General features: G+C 34.6%; 1 protein-coding gene across 1 annotated transcript in view; it reads right to left on the reverse strand.

The window, feature by feature from the left end:
* Positions 1–1,702: 1,702 nt before the first annotated feature.
* LOC114275084 (putative protein arginine N-methyltransferase 6) overlaps positions 1,703–23,801 on the reverse strand; it is a 31,953-nt gene continuing 9,854 nt past the window's right edge. Inside the window, exons 6-13 of the mRNA XM_028217070.2 lie at positions 18,948–19,016; positions 18,734–18,811; positions 17,766–17,844; positions 17,135–17,229; positions 7,900–7,984; positions 3,548–3,753; positions 2,355–2,473; positions 1,703–2,253 (exon numbers count right to left, since the gene is read on the reverse strand). Of these exons, the coding sequence (XP_028072871.1) occupies positions 2,211–2,253; positions 2,355–2,473; positions 3,548–3,753; positions 7,900–7,984; positions 17,135–17,229; positions 17,766–17,844; positions 18,734–18,811; positions 18,948–19,016 (774 nt within the window). The 3' untranslated portion in view covers positions 1,703–2,210. The remainder of the gene's footprint in view (positions 2,254–2,354; positions 2,474–3,547; positions 3,754–7,899; positions 7,985–17,134; positions 17,230–17,765; positions 17,845–18,733; positions 18,812–18,947; positions 19,017–23,801) is intronic.

Here is a 23,801-nt window from a genome sequence, read left to right on the forward strand (position 1 = left end):
TTTCATATACAAAATGTATAACCTTTTTTCTTTACACGTTCTTCAGCTAAGGGTTTATTATATTATTCATAACAAATAATTATTTGATACCTTAGAAATACTATATGATATTATTTATGTAGTAGTTTAAACCAGTAGTGTAGCAGGAAATTTTATTAATTAGATGTAATGAACTATTTTTTTAGGTAATCGACAGATCACTTACTGTAATTTGTGATTTCTTATGCTTCAAGTATCACATAGGTAACGTCATATAGTACTCTAAGACTATTTAATACTTTTTATTCAAAATACATCATTTATAAGCAATATCATCTCTTTAATATTTTTTTGTCAAATAAAAATTAAATAGATTTCATAATAATTTGTGTTATAAACGATATGTTTTTATTTTCTAAAATTAGGGATTTTGATCCATGATTTTTTATGCTAAAATTACAACTTACATCACCATCCCACACTTAGTTATTCGACACTATTATAAAATTTTGATTTGTTTCTATTAATAATGAATATTTATTTTATTTTTTTTGGCTTAAATTTAGCTCATAAAAATATTTTTATCTTACTGTTGATCACAATTTTTTTCAAATAAAAAATTATAATTAATAGGCCTCCCTCTAACTTAATTTTCTAATTCCATCCTTGAGCGCATATGATACAGCCTCATTAGAATTTCCCAATATTCCTACTCCAATTTTTTAATTAAACCATTTCTTCTCAAACTGTAAAGATAACCTGCATCAAATACTACGATATGAATTTCTAAAATCAGAGATCCAAAAGGGCTTCCAAGCTATGGCTATCACATTATAGAATACAAACTATCATTTAAGCTGTATTTAGATTATAAATTTAACTAAAAATTTAAATAAAAAAAGATAAATGAAAAATGTAAAAAGTCTGTGAAATCTAATTATATTTCATTCAAATTTCACCCATAATTTTTTTTTCTTTCCAAGGGTGTAAAAATGACCCAGCCCAGCTCACCCAGGCTCAAGCTGGCCCAACTTCAAGCCTAGAAGTCTCCCGCCAAAAATCAAACCGAACTGGGCCACTCACAAAATCTTGGCCCAAGCCCGAGGTGTACTCAGGATTAGATCAAGCCTAACTACTTTTTTTTATTTTTTATTTTATTTTTATTCACCAAAATAGATTTAAAATGTCATTAAACCTCGGGCAGGCTGAGCCTTGAAATGGGCCAAGCCAATTGAATCGAGTTCACAAGCCAGACCGGTCCCCAAAAACACACAATCTAGGCCCAAGCCTAAGAGATGGGCTCTGGCTCGAACCTGGCTGCTCCGGACAACGGGTGGGTTTTGAGTTGACAGCAGGCCTGAGATGATTTTACACCCCCACCAAATCTCTATCCAAATCTATAAATCAAACACAACTTTAATCTCAAAAAATAAAAAAATAAAAAATATATACAAAAAATACGAAAAAACAAAACTTAAAAAAAGAATTGAAACATTTTCCTATCCAAATCCATGCTCCAATACATGATCCAAACACAGCTTAACTAGTAGACATTAGGGACTTCTAGATATACCCAAATCAGATCTCCTTCTCCATCACTATGTTAATTATAATCTCAGAATCTCCTCATATCCCTTCATTGGACTATAAAAAAAATCATAAGCTTCCACAGACTGAATGACTCAACCTTGAAATTAATTTGAAATTGCAAAGGAACAAGCAATTATAATGAAGATCAATAAAAGTCGCCTTTTCTGTACATCCAACAATGTGTTCTGATGTTTACAGCATTAAATTTTTTGCCCCAAAATGGCATTTAAAAAAAAAAAAGAACAGGAAAAGAAAAGAAAGTGAAGTGATTAACAAACAATAAACTCGAACAATTAAACATTCCCTCGACAATCCTTCAATCTATTTTGAATAAAATACAACTTAGCGCCCCCCCCCCCCCCCCCCCCCCACAAAAAAAAAAAAAAAACACCATTAATGCATTCTCAGAACACCACCAGCAGGGTTCACCATAAAATCTACCTAAAAACCGATACACCTACAACCATGTTTGTCGTTAGTTTAGTTTAAAAATAGATAAAAGCCATCAATTCACCCTCTGAAAACTGTTACATTTCAATTAGATTCAACAGGTAAATTCTGCAGGGTGTGTAGCCCAGGGAAAGGTCATTTGAGCTTTAACTTCAATGAACCACTGCAAACACGTATAATTATGGAGAGGATCATCGCATTACTGACTCTTTGACATACGCACGCCCACCTGACCTGCAGAAGCAAAAAGTTCGATCTGAGGATATTGCTAGCACACTTATAAAACGGAGTTGACATTGAAAGGCTCTGAAACATATATTATGACTGTAACTTACGCGTATTCAAGATGAATATTCATGAATCGAGGGTTTTCTTTGCTTTGTGATAATGTTACAGATCCACTAATAACTTGATCTTGTTCTACCTCTATTGGATCGTAAAAGTAGATCAATGTCTGCACAAATGATTTGTTAACCAAATTGGCACACGGAAGAAAGATAGAAAATGCATCACTTGACACCATTTTCGAAGAAATATAGCTAATCACCAAAGAAAATCAAGAAACAAAAGGAGTATCCAACAATGTATTGAATGACTAAGCAAGTATAATAGGCTTTGGAAGCTTAAAGTGAAGGCTATGGGTCACACAATCATCAAGAAACCTTTTTAATCCAGACAGAAGTGTCTATGGTAATATTTAGGAACTTTCTTTACATTTCTTCCAAAAAAGCACATCTTGTAGGGTTTCTACAAATACCGCTGACCTCTCCCAAGATTGCAGTTGCATCATAGAACTCCTACTAGTTCTGTTGTTAATATGTTATACAAAATGAAAAGTACCCAATGAAAAGATCACGGGAAAAGTTTTGACAGCTTCTAAAGGCAGGCATCTTCAGCTTAAAGAGAATGATACTGGTACTAATAACTCATTATAAGCAACTTAACAACATGAGGACACCAAATTTCTCCATTAATTTTGATACCTGACAAGTATTGGAATTAGAATCCACTTCATGCACTGAACAGGTATGTTACAAGATTTGCTTCGCCAACACCTCATTTCAGTCAATTGAAACCAGAAGCCAACAGTTGTTTTTTTTTTTTTTTTTTTCAATTTATAAATTCAGAAATCACAAAGAACAACTATTGGATGCAAAGATTGCCAACCTCTAATAGTAACTCCCAAAAAGCATCTGGCAAGTTCACTCTACTCCTTACTTTTACATGAATCTAGTCAATAAATTTTGGTTGACTTAAATCCAAATAAAAGAAACATAATGAATAATATTCCTTCACACCCTCGTGTCCACCCATTCTTGAGATGTTCAAAAGTTACTACTTCCACACAACCCCGAAATGAGCCAAAAAAATGGCTTTATCTTCTTTCTATGTTCACACATGTCAAATGGGCGATGCAACTACCTAGGAGTTCACACATTTATATGTATCTTAAGTACATGTTCCAGCACAAACCTACTGCAGACAAACAAACAAACAAACAAAAAAGCAACCATCTGGCAATGATTACCTGTTGCCAATGTGTTGGAGGATCCTCAGGTGCAGTAGACAGCACAAGTGCTTCATTGGGATTTGCACGCTTCTTCCTTTGACTACCATCGATAGGATGATCAGTCGGAGACTCGATAACTGAAGATGGTGCATTATTGTCAGTGGGGAATATTGCAGGGCTGCTGAATTCAACATCGAACCAGAAAGCAAACCCGTGAAACGGAGCTGGATGAAAATAAAATTAAAAAATTGAAGTATTAGAATATTACATCACAAAAGTAACAAAAAACCATTTGTAAAACCCTGAAAAGGATTGTGACTTAACAGAAGAGCCAATGTCAAATTTAAACCAAAAATGTTTGCCAGCCTTTTAATTCTTTGAGATAAAAAATAACTTTTTTAGAAGTAAAAAAGAAACTTTATAAAATAAACAGAGAGAAAGAAAACTAGACTATAAAGAAGGAAAAGTACACCAAGAAAAGAGTAAAGATAACAAGATTACATATCGCACGCAACTCTTCAATCTCTACTAATCAAAAACAAAGTGACTCCATTGAAAGCAGGTGACCCTCAGGCCAAAAAAAAATAGTCAAATAACAAAATTTATCCCATAAACCCCCTATATCTGCCTAAGACATTCTTGCATTTCTGTCCAATCAAATTTTCCAAAACACTGCACAAACTACACTTCTGAAGAATTTGGGCTTTCCTATTAAGGCCAAACCCCCACTAATCAATCAACAGCATCTGAGCACGAGAGGGAAATGATAGCAATCCACGTCTACCAATTAGAGCAATCTCTACTTTAGTTGCAGGAACCTCCTCTTGGGGGTGATGAATCTACTTCAAAACAACGATTCTTTGTTAGAGCAAGAATCTAGTTAAAACCACATTCCTAACTGAGATGGGACCTTTTCAACATATGAATCCCAAAGAAAACAAAAAGAAGAAGAAGAAGAAGAAGCTACAAAGTAAGAAAAAATCTATAATAGCCATTAGATTATAGGAAAAAAAAACTTCAATTTATTCTAGTGTTGAATAATTACATAATATTAACATATATTTACACACACAAGGAATAAAAAAAAATAAAAACTGTAATTGACACTAATCTCCAATATATGTTAACATATATATTATAACTGAGGGAAAAAAAATCTCTTACAATATATTAATATAATTATATTTAGATTATATATAAATGCTCCCATAGGCACTACTCTAAAAAGTATGGATACTGACATAGGACATGGACACAACACAATAAGAATATGCAGACGCAGCATTTCTCTAAAAATTAAGACACAGTCGTGCCAAGGATACTTTCAATAAATAAATATATATATATATATATATATATATATATATATATATATGTATATATTATAAATCAGTATAAAACATTATTTAAATTAAATAAAGAATAACAAACACACAAATAACAAAAATATTATCCAGTTATCAAAAAGACTAATCACTAAATGAAATTCAAGAAATAAGCATTAATATATTTTTTCATTTAATCATTATTCAAAATTCTATAATTTTTTTATCGGCATTCAAAAATTTCATAATTTCACATTTGACACAAACCAAAAGATTGTCTATCCAAAAATTAGTCAACAACTACACAACATCAAGGACGTGAGTTTACTTATTTTTAAATGTAGTGGATACAATGCAATAGCTTATTTAGCTTATTCTCCCTATCTTCCTTTCTTTTTGAGTATTTATTTAGTTTTTTTTCAAAAAAATAAAATCAGATTTGTGCCCTGAAAGTGTCATTATCATGTCCAAAGTGTGTCCCATAGCATGTTCTCAACATGTCTCCAAGTGTCAGTAATTCAAAAAAAAATTCATGCACTTATTATACGCGTGTATGCGTGTCCCAGATGCGTCTAACGCTGATACATTGATATGGGAGAGGATTCCATGCTTCCTAGCGATTATTAAGATTTTTGGGGGTGAAATTGAAGTTCCAAGAAATATGGATAGAATAAGAAGACACCTTAGAAGCATTATACAAACGAGATAAACAATACAATAAAGGAAATAAATGAGCAAATGAAACCTCAACCTCCGTACATCCTCCCAAAAGCAGACCTGCCCATTTCTAATAATAAAACAAATGGACCAAGAGAATCAATATAGACCTTGAGAAATAAATTTCTATAATTATCCAGAATTCTCTAGTTAACAACATGAGAATCCCAACTATTGCCCTAAATCCCTTACTCTTAATGACTGTAAGTGATAAAGAATTGCACTAAATCCGATACACTCTTAATGACTGCATGCCGTAAACAATTGCACTCACAAAGAAATGCCCATAACCATTTTCCAAACAAGTCTATATTCTTTTCTGTAATGTTGTCTCAAAGCGAGCCACCTTTATTCTTAGGAAGAAAAAAAATCCCCGACTAATCAAGTGGACTTACCTACCTTCACCACTACCTTCCCACAAGAAATCTCTCATCATTTTTTTTCCAATTTTATTTGTCACTCACTGAAATCTACACAAAGATAAATGATAAGTACACTTAGACAACACATACTGGACCAAAGTATACCTCCCCATTTAGATAACAAGGTTCTCTTCTACCCATCCAACCTCTAACCAATCTTCTAAATCACTAGATTCCAGAAATCTTCAGTATCAGAGATTCAATGGGGCATTCCAAATCACTAAATATTTCAATGGCAAAGATTCAATGGGGCATTCCAATAACCCAACTAATGTTTGTAATCGACCTTTTGGAAGATTAAGCCCAATTATGGTGCTTTTATTCATATTCTCCTTAAGCCCTAGAAACCATTTTAAAAACTCTGAATATAGAACACATTGACCATTTTAGCCTCCTCAATAGAAGAGATAAAATAGAATCACAAGCAAACTGAAGACGACACACTGAAACACCATTTCTACATATCAAAAAACCATCCACTAAATCCACCTCCTTCGCCCTGTCAAACAACCCACCCAGAACACCAACCATTAATGTTAAACAAAAAGGGAGAAAAAAGAGATCACCCTCTCTAAGACTCCTAGTGGGTTTAAAACTATCACCCAATTTTGCTGAAAATAGATAACCCTACATCCATTTCCTCCATATTACTCCAAATTCTTTCTTTCCATAACAAAATCCAAGAATCCCCACTTCATGTGGTCATAGGCTTTTTTCAAGATAAGCCTTGAAAATAACACCTTCATTGTCTTGAGATCTATACACCACTGCCTCATTTACTATTAAAGTTATATCTAAAATCTAGCACCTCAAAAAAAGGACCCTGAGAAAGAGAAATGGTATCACCCATAACTACTCACAACCTATGCTACATGGACTCTTCTAAATTTCTAAAATACTCGTGTAAAACCCATTACACTTGTATAAGGATACAAGATATGTATTCAACATGCCTAGTTTGAAATGCTAATAAGTATGTATAAGTAACCAAATTATGCATAAGACTTCTATTTACCTATAAAAATAAAATAAGTATTTAAGAAATACAAAATCTAGTCTTGTCATACTGCCCTTCACATTACCTATAAAAATAAAATAACTATTTAAGAAATATGAAATCTAGCCTTGTCATACTGCCCTTCACATGAGAATTAGATGAATCTAACTCTTAGACACATACAAAAATTTCAACAAAGGCCTTGATCTAATCAAGCTTAACAACAACAAAGCAATCTTGAAAAACGGTCATACTAAAAATATCAGTCTGCAGAAATGTTTCTCCCTCACAATAAAAAATTGTCTCTTATTTCCATTTCACCGAAGGGTCTTTCCAACCAACTAGGTTTTTCTTTTTCTTTTTCTTTGTCTTTGTCTTTGTCTTTTTCTTTTTGATCAACAACAGAAAGAGATTTCATTAATTAGAATTTAAATGAATATAAAAAGAGGACAAGAAGCCATCTACAAATGAACCCAAACCAATTGGAAACCAATCCAACCTTCCATCCCTGGTCAATTTATCAAACCCAAAGAATACAACCTTAGTAAAAATAAAAAAACTCATTAATGATTTGGCCCTCTCTTTCACAGTCCTCTGAAAACCAAGCTCAAGCCTTCTTATAAATTTCTAATTTCCTTTTTCCCATTTGCAACATTATGAAACAGGTTAGAAAGAACATTTAAAGGAAAACATATAAAGGAAAAAATAGTCATTTGAGATGAAAAGTAGGATGCTGTATTTCGAGCTATAGATACATCTTGAAATCAAAAGATACTATGACATACATTTAGTTCTACAACAAATCAAAAGGCCTTCAAGATTGTTTTGAGAAGAGGGGATTCTGAGAGAGAGAGAGAGAGAGAGAGAGAGAGAGAGAGAGAGAGAGAGAGAGAGAGAGTGAGATTCTACCCCGCATCATTGACTTAAATTTAAAACTTGTTGTAACTGATTCTAGCTCACGACTTGTAATTGTATAGCAGTCCACGTGCTTTACCTGTTACCAAGTTAACAATCAATTTACAAAGCTTAACATCAGGATATTGCCACAAAATATTTATATACATGTAAGCACGCCATAAATTAGTCTTCTGGGAATCACACAAGACACAACCTCTAGGCAATATGACCTAAAGAAAACAACTTCAGGCATAGCTGAACAATTTCGAAACTACCACTCACACCAATACAATACCCCCAAAGTGCATGCCACTCGTAAGGCACATGCATCATAACATGACGATCAACTTACGTAAACAAAAAATATGCATCATAGAAACTGAGAATCGAAGACCTGTAATGTAAAGTTAAGAACCAATATTTCCCTTGCTTTGATAACTGCTTAAGACAAGTTTACAATACTTATAAAGTGGGTTGTTGACGTATTGGAAAAATTCCAGTGTAGTTTTCAATGGGAGGACGGGGATGAGAAGATACACAGGAACTTGAGGCATTTGATCATTGAAAATTCAGAGTACGTGTGAAAGAAGCAAACATAGCATCCATCTCGAAACATGTGAAGCATGAAATAAATCGGCACTGCATCGATTATAATTTCCCAGCCACCAGCCACTTGCCACCGACCACTGGCTCACAACCGACCACCAGCCGTCAACCACCATCCACTCACCACCACTTCTCTCCCCTCCCCTTCTCACCTTAACCCACCACCATCCTCTTCCTCCAGCCACCGGCTACCAACCAACCACTGGCCACCAGCCTCCTACGATCACACACAACCTCATCTCTCTCCTCTCTCCACCAAGTCCCACCACCATCCTCTTCCACACCACCAGCCACCAGCCACCAACCACTTCCATCTCCCCAGAAACTTATAGAATTTAGCTATCAGAGATTGGGTGTTTAGAGGAACTTATGAGGCGTTTGATTATTGAAAATTCAAAGGATTGTGTGTGAGAGGAGCAGCTGCTTGCCAGAGGTAATTATATAATGTGCAGCGTTCATTCAACTAGTTTATATTCAGAAGATGTGCAGGGATTTGCTGCAAACCATGTCTCTTTAAGAGGAAAAGGATCAGGTGAAGAAGGGCCATAGTGGCAGTGCCTCACTGCAGTTTTCGGTGATGATTGGTATGTGGTTTGAGGACTCATTACCAGCTTTTGGCTTACTGGAAAATCATTTATGATTAAGCTTGGTAACTTTGGGATTGAAGATTTATCATTTTTGCTGGTGTTCTGAAATGTATGTTGTATTGTAATGCTCTGTTTGAGCTATGGTGTTTTGCTTAGTTGATATCTAGCCAACCTTATTTCTTTCAGTTTTATTAACCTTGGGCGCTGCTTTTTCTTGTTTTGTTGGGAGTTTGTGTCATCGTAGTTGGGAACGCTTTTCCAGCATTAAGAATGTTTATTTTGAGTGTTATTGATGTATTAGTGAGTTGCTTAAAATGTACTCATTTGATCACATCAATAAAATTTTCTTTTGCCAATCCAAAAATAAGCCTACAATCCCTATATATATGTATTTCACACTAGACTCAAAAAGACATCGAAGAACAACAATAAGAAACTAAAAAATTTAAAAGAATAATGTCAAATAAAACCTCTTGTCCTCTTTCCAGTCAAATAAAGTAAAAAACATTGAAAAAGGTAAAATAAAATTAAAAAAGCAACAGAAAGACTTTCTTGACTATGAGAGTACAAATCATGCCTAGTCTTGTCCCCCTTTTCATAATCTTTTAACAGACACAAAGTAGGCAAAGGAAAGATGGAACTTACACCTAAAAGAAAGGTTCAAAGGGTCAGAGAAAACAAGAGCCATCTACAAGAAATGTGAGATGAAATGCAACTAACAAAATTGAAGAGCAGCCATTACAAAAGTATAATGATGTCCACCCCCAATCCCCCCGAGAGAGAGGAAGAGAGAACAAAATGAAGGTATCGTTGGGGAGGAGGTGTGCATTGAGGGACAGGAAGACTATTCTAGGAGAGCAACAGAACCAAAGTGCTCAAACATCAGATCTCCTATCTTGAAAAGAAGTCAACTTCCAAACAGAAGATGCAGCCTAAGGAACTGAAGGTGTCAACAATCTATTTACAAGTTTGGAGCACATCCATGGACCAATAAGTGTTTGGTTGGCACATCAGTGCCCCTTTGATGAACATTCCTCCAGCAAAATCAAAACTTTGAATCATAGTATTGTGAACTCATGGAAACTGTTCTTACTTTATACACTGATAATTCAGATTTGGGTAAGGTGATCTCCAAGGACTGAGTTGATCCACCCAAAAAAAATAGAAGCAAAAATATTTTGCTATTTAATTTCAGGAGAGGTTCCTCCCAGTGTTGTCAAAGGCGCGCCTAGGCGCACGCCTAGGCGCAAGGCGAGTCGAGGCTCAGCATCTGCGCCTGTACAGGTACCAGGCGAGGTGAATTGAACCAGGCGCTCGTCTTAGACGCGACTTGATCAAGGCGAGAGAGGCGCAAGGCGATCACCTAGGCGCGACTCAGTGTTCAGGTTGTAGATCTGATCTAACGACTTAGATAACCTTTCGAATGGCTCGTAATCATAGAGGATTACGACCCATGTACCATATGAGACAAATAGGACTCAGATAACCCTAATCGATCGATTACGAACCTGTGTTAAAAAAAAGAAGTCGTCTCTTCCTCTTCCTCTGCGACTCGACTTCGATCGACTTCGCAGGCTCGAGTTCGACCTCGATCGGCTTCGCAGATCGACTCTCTCCCCTTCTCCTTCTTCTTCGATCGGCTTCGCAGGTTCTCTGTTTTTTTTTTTTTTTTTTTTCTTTTACCTTCGTCGAAGGTGATCTGTTTTTATTTTTTATTTTTTTTCTTTTCTTTTGATTATGATAAATAAATAAATAAATAAATAAATTCATAAATAACTTAATTAATTGATAAATAAATTCATAAATAACTTGATTAATTGATTATGATAAATTAATTAATTCATAAATAAATAAATAAATAAATTGATTATGATAAATAAATAAATAAATTTTTTTTTTCAATTATTTGACTTTCATAACCCTGATTATTACATAAACAAATAAATTAATTAATTAATTCATACATACATACATAAATAAAAAAATAGATATATTACATTTACTATGATTATATTATACTGAAATTGATTCATCATTATACTGAAATTAATTAATTCACCATTAATTAAAAAAATTGAAAATTGATTCATAACATTAATTAATTCATACATTACATACATTAAATTACATACATTATACATTAATAGAAAATTGAATGTAACATAGGAATAAATGTAATGGAATGTACATTAATTAATTAATTCATCATTAATTAAAAAAATAGAAAATTCATTCATACATTACATTCATTAATTAATTCATCACATAACATGCATTACATTCATTATACTGAAATTATTTTTTTGTTATTTATTTTTTGTGTTGTGTAGTAAGTACTAAGTAGAAAATGACATCGGAAAGTAATAGAAAAGATCCGGCGTGGCAATATGCCCATTTGGTGGAGAAGAATAATTTAAACAAGTTTGAGTGTAATTTTTGTGGTAAAGTATCAAATGGAAGTGTTTATCGGGTGAAACAACACCTTGCGGGAGGTTATAGGAATGTCACTGCTTGCCCGAAGTGTCCTTCTCATGTAAGAGAAGAGATTAGAGAGTTCATGTCCAAAAAAAAGACACAAAAAGAAGAAATGAACATGTTGCCTGATTTCGATGACATGGACATGGAAGATGAAGATGAAGATGTCGTTGAGATCAATGTCAATCAACACCGCAAGTTGACAAGTAGTAGCCAAGGTTCATCCAAATCCAAATCCAAATCAAAAACGCCAAAGAGAAAAGGGCCTATGGATGTTTACTTCACACCCAATCCTGAATCAGTGGTGAAAAATCGAAAAGACCAAGCAAAAGGGAAACAAACCAAAATTGATGCAAATGAACCTTACAAAAAAAAAATGAGAGCTCGGGCACTACAAAGATTTGCAAGGTGGATGTATGATGCTAGCATCCCTTTTAATGCAGTAAATTATGAGAGTTTTGGTCCAATGATTGAAGCCATTGGCCAATATGGTCCTGGTATGAAGCCACCGACATACCATGAAGTGCGGTTTACCCAACTCAAAAAAGAAGTGAAACATACTGAAGATTTGATGAAGTATCATAAAGAGGATTGTGCAAAATACGGGTGTTCCATAATGGCAGATGGTTGGACTGATAAGAGAGGAAGGACATTGATTAACTTTTTAGTTAATTGTCCAAGAGGAACCATGTTTGTTGAGTCAGTTGATGCTTCTAGCTATTCAAAGGATAGGCAAAAGCTATTTGAATTACTAGACAAGTTTGTGGAGAAAGTTGGAAAAGAGAATGTGGTGCAAGTTATCACTGATAGTGCTGCAGCTAATGTATTGGCGGGTAAGAATATTTCCTCATTCCTTACATCAAAATTGTTTACTCATAGTTTATTTTGTATTTAAAATTTAAAAACTTGAAAATAATAATTCTTCATTATTGTTACATTATAGGGAGGTTTTTGGAAGCTAAGTATGAACACTTGTATTGGACACCATGTGCTGCTCATTGTTTGGACTTGATGTTAGAAGACATTTTCAAGATACCTAGACTGAAAAAGACATTTGAAAGGGGTATTGCAGTACATGGCTACATTTACAATCGGCTTACATTGCTAAACATGATGAGGCGCTTTACAAATTTGAAGAATTTGATCAAGCCTGCAAAAACTAGATTTGCAACCGCCTTTTTGACTTTGTCTAGGATGCATCAACAAAAAAACAATTTGAGAAAGATGGTCACCTCCGAAGACTGGACCTCAAGCAAATGGGCAAAGGAGCCACAAGGTAAAAGAATGACACAAACTTTGTTGATGCCTTCATTTTGGAATACTGTTGTGTTTGCCCTTAAGGTCTCGGGTCCTCTTGTCAAAGTGCTTAGATTGGTTGATACCGAGAAGAAACCTCCCATGAGATACATTTATGAGGCAATGGATAGAGCAAAAGAATGCATTGCAAGTTCATTTGATCATAAAGAAGAGAAGTATAATGAAATTTTCGAAATCATTGACAAAAGATGGGATGTTCAATTGCAATCGACCTTTACATGCAGCTGCACATTTTCTTAACCCATAATTCTTTTACCCAAAAGCGTTAGAGGTGCAAAGAGATCATGAAGTGATGAATGGGTTTTATGAATGCATGCAAAGGTTGGTCCCAGATGTCACTGTTCAAGATTTGATCACTAATGAGATGAGTATTTATATGAAGGCTGAGAGTTTTTTTGGCAAGTCTGTTGCGATTAGGCAAAGAAATACAAGAGCACCAGGTAATATATTATAGACTCATAGAGTTTATTTTTAGTAATACTTTTAGTAAAACTTAATACTTGGTAACAATTATTTCTAACTAGTGGATTATCGCAGCTGATTGGTGGGCATCATATGGTTCTTATACTCCAAACTTGCAAACTTTTGCCATAAAAGTCCTTAGCCTAACATGTAGTTCATCGGGTTGTGAACGAAATTGGAGTGTATTCGAATATGTGAGTATTTAACATTCTAACTAATTTTTTGTTCAATTCAAATATTTTTTATTCTAATTATATAGAATTTAATATCTTTTTAATAATTGCAGCTTCATAGCAAGAAAAGAAATAGATTGGAACAACAAAGTCTCAATGATTTAGTGTATGTCAAACACAATAGAACATTGAGATTTAGGTATGACATGCGCAACACTCTTGATCCCATATCTTTGCAAAATATTGATGAAAGCAATAAGTGGTTGCTTGGGAGGATGGATGGAGAATCAGATGAAGATAATGAGCCTGTGTTTGATGATGATGATGGCTTGACGTGGGCCACTGTTGCTAGAGCTTCTGGAGTAGAAGAAAGTAGCCATGCAAGTAGAGCAACAAGTTCACGCTCAAAGGCACAACCGAGGATATCTAAATCATCAACATTGACTCCACTTCAATTAATAGATGAAGAGGAAGCGGGCTCAGATGACACAGAGAAGGAAGATGTTGAGGGATACAAATCAACTAATGGAGAAGAAGATGATAGTTTGCTTGCCATTGATGTTGAGGATGATGATTGACTGACACCGACCTAACCTACCCTTTCTTTTGATATTGATGTTTTTAAGTGTTAAGACATATATTATTATTTGTTGGATATTTATGTTTTAGATGTTTAGTGTTTATGTTTTTATTTTATTGAATGTGGATTATTTGATCTTTGAAAATTGAAATGTTATGTAATATGCACTTTCATGGCTTTGAGAATTATTCTATATTTTGTCTTGAATCTTGATTACTTTTTATTTTTTAAAAAATTGTCTTAGTACTATGAATGATTAGTCTATATTAATTTTTCTATTTTTTATGAATACTGTGCGCCTTACTTCAATAAAGCCCGCGCCTCGCCTTGCGCCTAGGCTCCAAGAGACCTTCGGCGCCTTAGTGCGCTTTGAGCCTTTAAAAACACTGGTTCCTCCTACCCTTCAAAGGAGACCAGACTGCCATACAATCATCAGATCTGGAAGGTTTTAACTTTTATCAGGTCAATATGTAACAAAAGATAGAACCTGCAAGAATATAATCAAAACCCAGCTGAGTTAGTCAAGTGGTTCAGGTTTGGGATCCAAGACTCCAAGGTCGCACAACCAACAAGAAAGATGCTTCACATAATTTCCCAGCCAAAATGAGAAAATAAGAAGCATCTCACTGAAGCATTTCATTCCTTAACGAAGAGAAAACACTTCTAACATCACATTTCCTTTCATACATCCACTTCTACTCACGGATTAAATGACATAAGGAAACTGTTAAAGCCAAAATTAAGAGTGGACGACAAGATTATCAAGTTTGGGAAGGTAAGGACAAAATTAATTCATGGTTAATAATGAAAAAGTTATTAGCAAGAAAATTTTCCATTAATGATCATAAAGATATATTGTCATACACGAATCCAGACACTTCAAAGGAGTTCATAAAAGTTTGTAATGAAATTGTAGTTGCAAGAGAAAATATTTCACATCCTAATATTGTTTGTGGTGTAATTTTAAGACTAATGAAGAAGATTTAAATACTCCAGAGGAAGTTCTACAAGGAGATCTTGACAACATTGAAATGAAATTTCAGCTGTATATCATGAAGAAAGTCAAGACAAATCAGAGATTGTTGAAAGGATTGAAACTTACGCCTTCGAATTGTAAATTACTTCAAAGGAGGAAACTGCTCAAGTTGAGAATTTTTCCATAAAAAGTGAAAATTCATCGAAGGAGACGATTTTAAAGATCCAAGATCCAATAAAATTACACAATTCAGTTCATTCACAGATGGATGTTAAGGAAGGAAGAATTGATTTTATTGGTGTCAAAAATTTTGATGTGATTTTCAACATACATTTGATTGATCTTGTCAATCAATTGAAGATTTGCTTGAAGAAAATTTTGCACAAACAATTCATGGGGACTTCTTGGGGATTACAACTGAAGAAAATGAGGTATTCAAAATATCTCTTTATTTGGCATGGAAGATGGTAGATGGAACTCGAGGACAAGTTCTTTTAAAGAAGAGGAGTCAGATGTAAGACGAGATTTTAGGAATTTTTATATTTTTAATTTTAATATATTATTTGATTAGAATTCTTGTAATTTAATATAAATATTTTAGAATTATTAGGTTTCTTAATTTGTTTTGATTTTGTTTTTCCTAATTTCTTAAGTTTCTTGTTTTCCAAGAATAAGATTAGTTTATTGTTTCCTAATTTTAAATATATTGGTGTCCAAGTTTACTTGGTCTCCGAGGCTTAGTTCATGATAAATAACTATGTAAGCCTTATGGCAAAGACAACTTTGATGCAATATAATTCAGTTTCTTAAGAATTTCCTCTTTCTTGTGGATTCAAGGTTTTATTTTCTCAAGGATTTGAGAGCCCTTTTCGTCTACTAGAACGATATCTAATCCCCCATGTATTCCACTGCATCATTAACGTTCCATTGAACAGTAACCAACAAGATTTCCTTCTCCTCAACATTTATCTTGGATGATATTGCCCTTGTATCTTAACAGCAAAGGACTACTTTTTCCATTTTTTGTCGAAAGGATGGTGAAGTTTGAACTTTGAATACTCAACGGTGAAAGCAACTAATCAAACAAGCTCTACATAATAGATTCCAAAAATTCTAAAAATTGGTTCAAGGATGGATCAACTCCACCCAAAAACCAAAAATTTAGCTCGTCAATTTGAAAAGAGGTTCTTCCACCGCATCAAAGGACCTCTTGTAGAATTCTCCCCAAACCAACAACACAACAAAGAAGGATAAGAACATGATTGACAGACAAAAGATCTCTAGCCATCCTACAACAGATAAGAAGATGACTGACTGATTCCCTGTCCTCTCCACCCATATTACAAACTCACATGAATTTGCCTCATAATCAAATCATCAAAGGTCAAACCCCTCCATGGGAAAAGAGATGCTCTATGACCCACCAAAACTTCATAATAGAACTTTATGTCAAATCTATCTGAATTCAATCTCAACCACAGCAAAACATCATCTCTTTATCCAAAGAGTGGAAGGACATAACGAAAACTAAAAAGCTCCATCAACTCCTCCACCTCCAAATCATTCATATATCTCTCTCAAAAGCAATGTCCCAACAAACTCGGTTACCATCTTTTATCATCTAACTAAGCTCTACCCAAATCATGTGAGCTTATGTCCATTCAAATATAAATATCCCGTGACCGTGTGTGATATACTCAATAGATCTAGCTCAGATGGAGCCTAGAGACAGCTCTCCAGTAGAACAATAGTCCTCTTGAAAAAGTGAAGCTTTATGGTTCAAATCTGCCGTCTAAGATCACGTAAATGGTGCTACAAAAGGAACTAAGTGGTTTTAACATCTGGACCATTTTTTTCCTTTATCAGAAGCCAATAACGAATACTGGTCTTATTTTTGTCCGTTGTTTCTGTATTCATCCATATTTTCCATTTTACTTTTTCTTATAGGTAGTTTTCATGTTTTGTAGACCCACCAACAATAATAAGACTATATTTAACTTGAAATGCAAGAAAACTTTTAAAAACTGCAAAGAAGTTAATTCATTGAAAAACCGAAAACAAGGGAGCTCACCACATGTGGCCATGTCAAAACATTTTCACCGGATATTGTTTCAACAGATGGCTCTTCAAATGCACACTGCTTTGCTAACGGTAACATAGCAGACACTGCAGTCAATAACAAAATGGCAACTGTTAAATGAAAAGTAAGCCCACGAAATAGAATGCTCACTTAAGGGACAGTTAAAAGGAAAAATGAACCCATCAACTACTCAAGTACTAAAACCTGAAATTAAATGAGAAAGAATTCCAACATATAACTCTATAACCGCAAACTGTACAAGAATTCCAAAGGTTATCTTTAAAGTATATGATAACTTAAAAGGTTAGAATAGTAATTAACACAAACACATAACAATTCAAACCGAAAGGGTAGGAGAACGTCCAAAGAGGGAAAAGGAAAAAGGAAATGGATTAAACAAACCAAGGACTATGAGCATGAAGGCCTAATCAACTACAATTGAAGGTAACCCAAATGACACTCAAAATCAAGGTCAAAACCATGTCTATATATATTATAAAATTCAAATTGAGTGTTGATTTCTGAAAAATCCAGGAAAAATGAACCTTAAATTTCATAAGAGAGATAACATCTCACTGTTATGACTCTAGATGGTTGTTATCTTGGCATTATAGATACTCACTATCAATCCCATAGACGTTGCGCCAGAAATCAATGCTTTCAGTGTATCTGTCAGGATGTGTGATGGGAACCATGTACAACTGCACAGTAAAGACTAAATCAGTACTAAAATAACTAGTTCAATTCTAACAACTATCAGATTCTAAAACCCAACTCAACAGAGTCCTACCCAACTCTTGAGGTTCCGTTACAGCACGGTCTAGGAGAGGCAATAGGTACACAGCCTTACCCCCACTTTTTGTGGAGAGGCTGATTCCAATGGCTCAAACCCATGCCACAAGGCTGTGAGTGGATAGTACTTTCCATTGTGCTAGACCGGCTATAAGAAATGAATCTTAATTCAAATTGTGTTAAGCTAGTAGTATAAAAATGTAAAAAATAAAATAAAATATTTGACAAGGACACCATTAAAGAGGGCACCAACCAGATGTAATCATAGTCGGTATCAAGACATGTCGCTGTATCAATCACAACGTATTGGTATTAGGAGTATAGAATGATACTGAATGATATGTACCAGGAATCGGATGTCGCGGTTGTGAATTTTTTGAAATTATAAGTAACTCCTCTAAAATTAATATGCATTGTTCAACTCTCCTAAGCTTAATTTGTTGCATTATTTATTCATTTTGAAGCATTAGTTAACTCTACCCATGCCCAGGGTCCATTCCCATGTCTGTCCATTCTAGTCTGTCTGTATCCATGCATCTTAGAGGTCCCCTATAGCTCAAAAAACTGCCTCATCTCACAAATAGGGGGGGGGAAGAAAGATAATAGGCCCCTCCTCCATCAACAAATTCAACTCCCACCAGGACTTCCCAATACCTTGCCATTGAAGTTTGAATTATTATGAAAATCTTCTTAATTGTCAATTCCAATACAAGTTATAAAAGCTTGTTCATATAAAACAATGTGTCTAATATATAGTGTTGCAGTAGTCAATATTTACAAAATAAGCAAAATTGATACCGTTGCATTCGAAGGAAGAATAAGACCTCCAGGTTTTAGCCAACGGTCCCTGGCAGTAATAATGCTCCCTAGCATGCTCTGCAAAGTAGTAGAACCAAGTTCCACCAAAACAATACGAACAAATAATGAATTGTCAAACTATTTAGTACACATTAAGATTGTACAAAATGACAAAACTCAGCATGCAATCAAGCACAAACATGTCGGTAATCACCTCATACAGAAGCATGTAGCCCATCCACTCTGAAATTATAACATCAACCTCTTCATCAATTTCAACATCCTGTAGTGATCACTGATCAAAGTCAGTATGATTAATGTAAGGAAAAAATCAAAAAGAAAAGGCACTACCTTATTAGCTGGCTTAGAAAGAAGAATAAGTTGGAGAAGGAAAATGAAAATATTCAATACAATAAAATGATTTTGAATATTAACTTATAAAGCTGGGAAAGGCCCACATGTCTTACTATTGGTCCACAATGCAGCTAAATAGCTAATATGCATCATTATTTGTCCCACAAAAATTTAACAAGTATCATGGTATTATAGCATGTTAGTCATATCAGGAGCCACTTCTTTCTTTTGTTTGTATTATTCTTGAAAGCAGAAAAACTCATAATTACAGAAAATTAAACAAGAACAAGCTGTAAATAGCAGCGCAAACAGAAAATAAATCAAAGCAACCTGCCCCATAAAAGTTTGGGAAGAAAATAATACACTACTAAGTATCATGGAGAACACAAAGATGTGAGGGAACAAACAAGCCAAGCTGAGCTGAGTGTAGACCTGCTCCAGCTTGGCTCAGTTGAACATCACAGAGCTCAAGCTCCCCTCAATCTCATTAAAAAGCATAAAAATTGTAATCTCAGGTAAGCAGGGGATGAGCACAAAGTAGCCTGATTGGGTGCAACTCACCATAAAACCTCCGGTGGTGATTCCAACGCATACAAAGTTGTGGGTATTCTGTCCAAGTTGATACATTAATTCGAAATTGTTTGATTAGAAAGTTTTCTTCCAGGGAAACACTGGTTGCCACTAAGCAATTCAGCAACAAATGGAAAGGTAACCATGGATATGGTCAAGGACAGTTTGCCCAGAATCCAACATTGTTGATGTCTAGCACATTAACTAATTTCAGTAAACTTTTTCATATATAGACCACTAAATTTCTCAATAATTAATAAGATAATTTAAAAAAATAATAATAATCGTAGCATCCATAGGATATTGATTTTGGAGTAGGTCCGTGATTGTAGTATGGCAACACTACATATTCGGACACTAATCCATCTAGTTAGATTCACATTTTCATGAATGAAGGCAAATAATTTTGGAGCAGAACTTCAAGTTTAAAATCATTAATTCTTCAAGTGAAAAGTGGAGGGACTCCATTTATTTGGATGTGGTAATTCTGGTAGGCATCAAGACCTAAATTATCTGTAGCAATTTGATTATTAAAAAAATGAGAAAGAAGACACGTATTATGTCGGTGGCATAATTAAATTTGTTCTTGTGGTATATTTTAACTTTTAATAGCATTTTAGTATCGTAATAACCATGCAGTGATGAGGGATGATGTGTCATGTATACTTATGCTTGTGATTGAGATGCAGAAGGAAAGAATATTCAATGATAAATCCCCACATTGTCGGTTAGTATATTATGGAAGCTCAGGTTCCTACTGATGGTAATTATGGGTATATTTCTTACAGAGAGGGCTTCAATCAAAAACATAAGTAGTGTTTATATGAGTCACAACAAAAGTATCTGCAGCACCATTAGCATCTCTATAACCGAAATGTACCAAAAATCCCTGGCAATTTAGTTGACGGGATGAATAAGGAATGGTTGTAAACTGTGGACCAATAGAAAACACAACCACCAAGGAATTGAAAGGTAGACGATAGTTGTAGCTTGGTCCGCATATATACATTCTAGTGTCCAGTAACATAAAAAAATGTTGCCTAAATCAATCCAACAAATTCCTTGCCACAATTAGGAGCTCCTTATATGACCGGCCCTTCTATAGCTCCACACTAGAATTCTCATTTTTTGATTGATTGGGGATGGGTTTGCAGAACTGGCTGAGGGTCATTCAAAGTTCAGTGGCATCACATGGTCTCCTCACTCCATTGTAGGTTCAAGGCGGGTTGGTCAGTCACTACATTCGCCAAACAAGTAGCTATGAAGCACGGATACTCCAAAAATGGTGCCGTACAAGTATCGGGTACTTAGCGGGTGCGGGTTCACGTACCAGGTACGGCAAATACATTTGGGTATGGCATGGGTATGTCGTGGATACGGCATGGGCACGGCAGCGGTACGGCTTTGCAACTGCTAGAATTTGTTGTATCCTTTATTATTCTTCTTTTAATTTTGAAAATATCAAGTAATTTATTTCCAACACTCTTTACCCATGAGTCATGGTTTTGCTCTCTTTTGCATCGTGTTTTAGACAATCAAAAAAGAAAAAGAAAGAATCATATAACTTTTTAGACAAATTGTTCTCTTTTTAGTTTTGATATTGAAACTTTGATTTGTTTGTTGAATGTTTAACTATAAATTAAAAAAACAAAAAAAAAACTAAAAAAAAAATTGGCATATCTCAGCTGTACCCGTACCCTAACCCTACTTTTTTAAGAATTTGCTATATCAACCTACCCATATACATATTCGCACCCGCACCCGCATCCACACCTGTGCTTCATAGACAAGTAGTCTCAATGATGAGGCTTAGACTACTGTCAAGACTAAAAAAAATGTGAGGTACCAAACGAAATGGTTGTATCAAAAACTTGTTTTTGCATAGTTTCATCATGCAATTTCAAGATATTGTAAATGCTCATGCATATTTATAAAACATTGAGTTATTTTAACAATATCATTATCATCTTGTCTCATTTTCATTTTTAGATGATACCCCATGTGTCAACAACTTCAAAGTGCACTCTCCCACATTGATGACTCCATTAAACAATTCCTATCATTTCACTTCTCATGAAAATAACCTATATTTATACTAAAGTTTTCAAAGGCGTTCTTAGGGTGTGCATTGAGGAGAGGCGTGACAAAAACGCACCTATGAGTTGATTTTTAGGCGAAGCACCAGCTATGCGTAAGCCTCAACCTAAGAGGCGTTCCCATCAGGAACGTTTTTTGCACTTTCCACACATCAACGAGTGAGACGTGCAACCTCGAATAAGAAGAAAATATACATATCATTGACATAGATGCAGAATCTCAAATGATCAACCTTCTTCAGAGTCCAAACAACTAACAATTTAGGGCTCTCTATTTTGGCTAAATGACCTTTGGTTGGACTCTTTTTATTTATTGCATGATAGGCCTCTTCCATTCTCTTCTTTCCTTTTTTTGGCTAAATGACCTTTGGTTGCACTACTTGTATTTATTGCATAATACGTCTCTCTTTTTCTTTTCTTTTCTTTTTTTCTGTTGATGTTATTGTTTTGCTTATTGGCTGATTTATTAATTCATTTTATTTTTAGGCATAAAATGGTTTATATGAGTTTTATTTGCTATTTCTTTTTTATACTCTTTTTATGCTATATTTATTTAATTTTATATTTTATTAAAAATAAAAAATAAAAAATTTAAAAGGCATATGCCTCACCTCATCAAGAGTAAAATGCCTCACATTACACTTTCGCCTTTAAAACTTTGATTTATACAAACTTGCGCATTCAATCCAATTTTCTTAATTTCTTGAACTTAAAAACAATTTTAATTAGCATAATTGGCATTTTGGTAGCACAAAATAAAAGATTAGTTCAGAACTACATCCAATTTTCATACTTGCTCATATATTCCATAAAACCATGGCAATAAAAAGTTAAGTATTTCTAAAACGAAATTTGATTCCAAAAATACTAGAAATAGTAGAAAGTTGATTATAGAGCGGTTGAGCTTACTCACCCCTTTATATTTCAAATCCAAAAGAATAGTACCGAGCAGAATACTCAGGAGATGGAATGTTTCACCTCAGGGTCTACTCCTAGAAATATTTTGTACTATGTTGGCATGTAAAATTTCATAGGAAATTGTATTAAGAAGCCCCAATAGTATAATAAAGAATTTTTTATAATATTCCAACTAAATCTTCTAATAAGTGAATATGTGCAAAATGTTATAGTTCAAGATTTCTTAGCCTTGCATGCTCATAAATATATTTTGGTGGTAACTATTGTTATATAACATAGATAGCAGTGGTTTAGGGGGTGACTATTCAAAGGTATCAGAGAAATTTCCCTTTCAATCCATCACCATCTTCTTTGTTCTCTCGAGCTTCCATCTCTTGGTCTATCTCTTCTACCGTCGCTCATGGAGCACAAATGAAGCACAGGTATTCCAAAAATGTTGTTGTACAAGTACCGCGTATGGGTATGCATACCGATACGGTTGCACGCGTACCAATTACACCATATACCGTCTGGAAAAGTTGGGTACACGATGGGTATGTAGTGGGTACTCCATGAATATGGGGTTGGGCAAGCCGGGGCAAAAAACAAAATTTTTAGAATTTTTAAGGGCACCGAAGCAATTCTTTTTTGCACATTTTGAAAAAATAAATGAATTTAGGGTATTTTGTAATAAAAAAAAACATAAACAAATAAGGTTTAAAAATATAACTCTCATTCCTCTTCTTTGTCGATGGTCGTTCTCGAATCTCATTCGAAGAACAGCATCGGCGATTCAACTCTCCTTCGAAGACGACAGCAATGGTTGATGACGAAGCTCAATGTTGCGATGAGTTTTTCTTAGTTCCACTTCTTCGATTCTTCCTTTCTTCGATTCTTTTCCGTAGCCACCACTCACAGAGCTAACGACCATCCGACGTCTCCCACCATCTAAGTTTACCATTTTCTTGCGAGTTCTTGTGAGTTTTCTTATGTCCTCTTGCAGCCAATCTCCTCTTCTTTGACTCTCTTCTTCTTCGATTCTTCTTTTTCTAATCTAGATTTTTTTTTTCCCCCACATTTTTTTTTGTTTTTATTTTCCCCCATGGCAACTAAAATTTGATGCTAGTCTACAGCCTTATTCCTCTTTAACC

This window comes from Camellia sinensis, unplaced genomic scaffold, assembly GCF_055761805.1.
Source record: "Camellia sinensis isolate YWXY unplaced genomic scaffold, ASM5576180v1 Unanchor14, whole genome shotgun sequence".
NCBI classification, from domain to species: domain Eukaryota; kingdom Viridiplantae; phylum Streptophyta; class Magnoliopsida; order Ericales; family Theaceae; genus Camellia; species Camellia sinensis.